At 32.6% G+C, this 5,270-nt stretch overlaps 1 protein-coding gene across 1 annotated transcript; it reads left to right on the top strand.

The window, feature by feature from the left end:
- The first annotated feature begins 275 nt into the window (after positions 1 to 275).
- Positions 276 to 2,972, top strand: LOC114755763 (hydroquinone glucosyltransferase-like). Its single transcript, XM_028944638.1, has 4 exons — positions 276 to 573; positions 1,418 to 1,572; positions 1,648 to 1,774; positions 2,665 to 2,972. Exons 1-4 carry the CDS (start codon positions 276 to 278, stop codon positions 2,970 to 2,972), a joined length of 888 nt encoding a protein of 295 aa, XP_028800471.1.
- The last annotated feature ends 2,298 nt before the right edge of the window (positions 2,973 to 5,270 follow it).

The raw sequence follows: 5,270 nt of genomic DNA, 5'->3' as shown, positions 1-5,270 counted from the left end.
TACTGTATAAGAAGCCAGCCAACATATTATGCTTCCCACATAGGCCTTTTTACTTGGGCTAATTAAGCTAAGTGGTTCCAGTCCCAATATATAGCCATTTACTCTCCATGATCGAATTTTGCAAACGACTTCTTTATCTTCACCCACACTTTCATTGTACGGTCATCATCCCCACAGTAGAATCCTCTGGAAATGCCCAAAAAGCCCTTCTGGAAGCCCTCCCTTCAAATTCAGGCATTCAGTTCATTTTTCTTCCCCCTCCGAGCTTGAACGACATGGCGTCGCAGGAGACTAACCCAGTGAATCTCATTCAGATCAGCATGTATCGTTCTCTGCCTAATGTTTGCGAAGAGCTAAACAAGTTGTTTGTGAATGAAACGGTGCCGGTTGGTGCTGTCGTTGTTGATGCTTTGTTAGATCAGGTTGTGGAATTTGTGAAGGATCGAAACGTCTTGTCATTTGTATATTTCCCTTCCACGGCCATGATGCTTTCACTCTGCTTGTATTCTTCAGAGCTGGATAAGGCAGTTTCTCGTGAGTTCGGGGATCTAGCAGAACCCATAAAGATTCTAGGTCAGTGTTGTTGCAAATATGTTAATTCTAACTTCAGAATTATTTAGGATTCAATTGAGAAATTAGGCTACAATTTCACATCAGATTACGCACGTGAATCGCAAAAAAGCATAATAATATATACTATTATAAACAACGTGATAAGAGGTAAATAATAATACTTTTTGCAAGAAAATTGACATTATTCCCTTGAATCCGCTTATTTACTGCACGCACACATGTTCATTTATTATATATCAACCCAAAGCTGACGTTTGCCGTAAATTTTCATAGATTATTAAGTTATACTCTATAGTAAAATTGTGTTTGCATGTGTATATATACATCCTAGACATGAAGACTGATTTTTCCTCCTTAAAAAACTCAAGTCAATAAAATATTTTTTGAAAATTACATATGCTTTTCATCCATAGTACAAAATTTGGAAAACCAGATTATAGATTTTGAGCTAAGGTGACGCTAGTATACTGATGAGTTTTTTTTTTTGGCAAATGTGAGCGTATTAAATGTATAGAATCAATAATGACTCTCATACGGTGAATACAAATAATACGAGCTAATATAAATTTTATATTTTTATATATAGCAGAAATAAAACAAATGGATTGTACTTTGAACTTTTATTTTTACTTAATATCATTTTGCTTTAATTTCAAAGAAGTAAAACAAATGGATTTATTTATTGTTTATTTATATACAGATCACCCACCTATTATAACTGTCGCTATTTTCTTTTCTTCTTCACAACCATCCTTTTTCATCTAAATAAACAAAGCCTTTAAAATCTCACAATGAGTAGTGATCAAATTTTTTAAATTTCAGGTTGTGTCCCTGTTCATGGTAGCGATCTCCCAGACTCGCTTCAAGATCGAACCAACCAAGAGTACCAGATTTTTCTTCAAGCTGGTCAATGATTCCACCGATAGGGTCATAGTCAACACCTTCTTAGAATTAGAGCCTGGGCCTATATGGGCCTTGAGAGAAAGGCCAGGCCCAACTGTATATCCAATTGGGCCCATTACTCAAAATGCTGAATCATCCACTCATGAATGTCTGAAATGACTGGACACGAAGCCATCCAACTCCGTGGTTTATGTATGCTTTGGAAGCAGTGGGACCCTCTCCCATGAGCAATTGGATGAGCTGGCAATGGGACTTGAGTTGAGTGGTCAGAATTTCTTATGGGTTTATAAGCCTTCGAGTAAGTATAGTACTGTTGCTGATGTTTGTGCTGAAATAAAGACCCTTTGCATTTTTTGCCACGTGGCTTCTTAGAGCGGACACGAAAGCAAGGCTTGGTTGTTCCTTTTTGGGCACCTCAGGTACATCAATTATGATTTATGAGCTTTTCCTTTTGGGGATGAAATAGATTTCATTTGTAAGGGAGGATTATAGTAATTGTAAATTTATAACAAAATAGAGACACCGCAGGGCAGAAACAAAACCGAAAATTTGGCCGGGAAAAAAAAAAAAAGTCGGCAAAAGACCCCTGTCTCAGGGCTTATTCTTATGATAATAATAGTTGGGGTATTAAAATTTTGTTCTAAACATTAATTCTACATTTAAATTTTTATTTGTAGTTGGAAAAAAAAAGAAGATTTAAATTGTTATTTTTAATTTTCTACCTTCAACTTCAATTTGTTTTTATTTTAAAAATTTAGTAGTGAAAAGATTGTCTTTATTTTTTATTTCATGATTAGTAAGAATGACTGATATTTGATATTTTTATTTGTAATATTTAAATGCAACTAATTTCTCTTTTTTTTTTTTTTGAAAAATTGATTGTTAGAGAATTATCTTTATTTTATATTCTCTCCTATCAAAGTGAACAAAAAAACATAAAGTTCAACAATAAAATAGAAATTCTAGGCATCAAAATTTAATAGATGGTTCAACTATGATAACAGAAAGAGTCTATTCTAGAACAATAGAAGTAAAACAAATTACAAACAAAATACTTGTTTATTAATATAGTATTAACTTTTTGATCAGGAAATCTCTCTCTCTTTTTAACCTACTTTTAGGGGCAAGTGCTTAGCCATGTGGGAACGGGTGGTTTTCTATGCCATTGTGGATGGAATTCAATTGTAGAGAGCGTAGTTAACGGGGTGCCACTCATAGCGTGGCCACTTTTTGCTGAGCAGAAACTAAATGCCGCTCTAGTAAGTGATGGTCTCCAGGTGGCTTTGAGGCCAAAATATAACGATCGAGGCATTGTGGGAAGGCAAGAAATTGCTAAGCTTGTGAAGTGTTTAATTGAAGGTGAACAAAGTGAAGCATTTCGCCAAAGAATGAATAATCTTAAACTCGTTGCTTCTCAAGCGGTTCAAGAATATGCATCTTCCACTAAGACTTTTTCTGAGTTTGCTCTCAAATGCAAGAGCTTTATGAATAAATAGACTACTACTAGCTTTCAGTGTTTATGTTAATTTATATAGAACTTTTAGAGTTAAGCAAGAGAAAGATAAATCTGGGACTCACTTATCTACCTGGGTGTTGCCTCTTTTTTTGTTTTTTACCCCTGTCGGTTTTCCTTCCCTATTGTCTAATATAATAATTAAAGATGGCCCAAATTTATATATTAATCTAATTTTCTTAGCCAACCAAATATTGCTTCTATTGACTTCTAATTAAGTTTGTTTTTGGGTGTGTTTTCTAGCTTTATCCCTTACATTTTATATCAAATCAATTATCATTGAATGCCCATACGATGCACGGAAGGAATTTCCTACGTACAATGTATCCCATGATCCCAACATGTTGTAATTCTCATATCATTAAAAAATATATTATTTCTAATCCTTAATATAAGAGCTAGTTTAATATTTAATTTGCTTCTACATATAAGATATTAATTCGTTTTATCTCTCATATTTATCTATTTTTTCAAGATAGTCTTTGTAGTAGTTAAAGGTTTCATCAAATGATAGTTCTAATTAATTTACATAATTAGCAAAGGATTTTAGGGAAGACAATACCCATTTATTACAAATAACTAACTTAACATATTTTCTTAATCTATTCAAATTAGTCAAATAGCTCTATATTAAGGACCAAAAGTAGTATCACTCTCACCCTATATGTAATGTAAGTCACTTGTAAGAAAAAGTCACTTGTATGAAAAAAAAAATTAAGTCCTAAATATATATAAGTCATTTGTAGAGTAATTAAATTACCTTTTTTTTCAATTTTATTCCTATAATTAAATACAATAAAAAAATGTGAGAGAAAGTGTATGTACAACATTATTTTTCAATCCCTTTCTTTACCATGGGCAAATATATGAAAGACTTCGACATGTGAGAATGAGATCAGATACAAGTAACTTAGATATGAGATTCATAAACACTAACTCTGGCATATATTTCCATCTAAATGACCGTATGCGTCGTTCCTTCGAATCTAACATTATCAACCATTGCGCTGTCTATTTAATGACTCAAATTTTGATCACCCAAATCACTACTTAACCATTATATCATATCACATTTACAATCTTCCCCCCCCCCCTAAATAATGTACAAATTAGTGAAAGCATCATAATCTAATTAAATTTGGTTTCTACATAAAATAAAAGGCTAATATAATCTTTGGTCCCTCAAGTTTACCTTTATTTTGATTTTGGTCCCTCAAGTTTCAAACTATAGGTTTTGGTCCCTCTATGGGCAAAATGGTCCAAGTTTTTATTGGATTATAAGAACTAATGTTTTAAATGAAAAGAAACTTGAGAAGCTAAATTCTATGGTTTAAAACTTGAGGGACTAAAACAACAAATGAGGACAAACTTGAAAACCAAAATTTGTATTAACTCTAAAATAAAATAAAACTGATCAATTCATACTTAACATTGTAAGAATAATTTGACCTAGACTGGACTTGTTAGGAAACGAGTTTTAGTGCTCATCACAATAATAAGTACCATAATACTCATCAAATCTCAATCATTCAAATTTAATATGGATGGGCAAGATTTAAATTTCTATTTTTTTTTTGAAAAATGTGTTTCTTTAATAGGTACATAACCCAAAATAAATGTAATATCTTAACTTTAAGTTTTTCAAAAAATAATTTTTTTATTTAAAATGATTAGTTACAAATTTTAAATCTAGACAATTAAAACTATATTTGAATGATGCAGATTTTACCGCAACGATGAGTATCATGGTGCTCATCACTCTGATAAGCATCGAAATTTGTTCCAATTTTATATAAATAGTCTAAGGTATCTTTATTGAGATTAAAAATTAAAGTGCAATATACATAATCATCATTCATTAAAAATATACATAAGCATACATAATCGTCATTCGTTAAAAACAAGAAAAAGAAACTTATCGAATTGAAGCTTTCATCCAAACACAATGGGTTGCGTTGCTGTTAGAGCAATTAGTGGTTGGAATTTTTTTTTTTTAAACTAACATGTCTAGGGTAGTGACTGTAAGTTGAGGTCGAAGGTTGGATTGATAAACTGGAGACCATCTTCAGAGCTGCCCCTTGCACTGCTCAAAATGAGGTGCAAGTAGCTATTGTGCTGTTAAAGGGACGAGCTAAGCACTGGTGGGAAAGTGTGAGCCCAGCTGATGACTCATAAGTTACTTAGGATGAATTCAAGAGGATGTTCTTCAATCACTATTTCCAACCTGCCCTATGTCAAGATAAGGAATCAGAGTTCTTTGCCTTGCAACAAAACAATATGC

The sequence above is a fragment of the Neltuma alba genome, unplaced genomic scaffold (genome assembly GCF_004799145.2).
Source record: "Neltuma alba isolate B1F8T4 unplaced genomic scaffold, ASM479914v2 tig00010337_pilon, whole genome shotgun sequence".
Classification (NCBI taxonomy): domain Eukaryota; kingdom Viridiplantae; phylum Streptophyta; class Magnoliopsida; order Fabales; family Fabaceae; genus Neltuma; species Neltuma alba.
This window is presented reverse-complemented; position numbering and strand designations above follow the sequence as displayed.

Bases quoted from the DNA above. Each gene is read 5' to 3' on its own strand.
- LOC114755763 (XM_028944638.1), top strand. From the start codon at position 276: ATGGCGTCGCAGGAGACTAACCCAGTGAATCTCATTCAGATCAGCATG. The intron at 574-1,417 runs GTCAGTGTTGTT...TGTTCATGGTAG, and splicing joins AGAACCCATAAAGATTCTAG to CGATCTCCCAGACTCGCTTC. The intron at 1,573-1,647 runs GTATATCCAATT...CTGGACACGAAG, and splicing joins GAGAAAGGCCAGGCCCAACT to CCATCCAACTCCGTGGTTTA.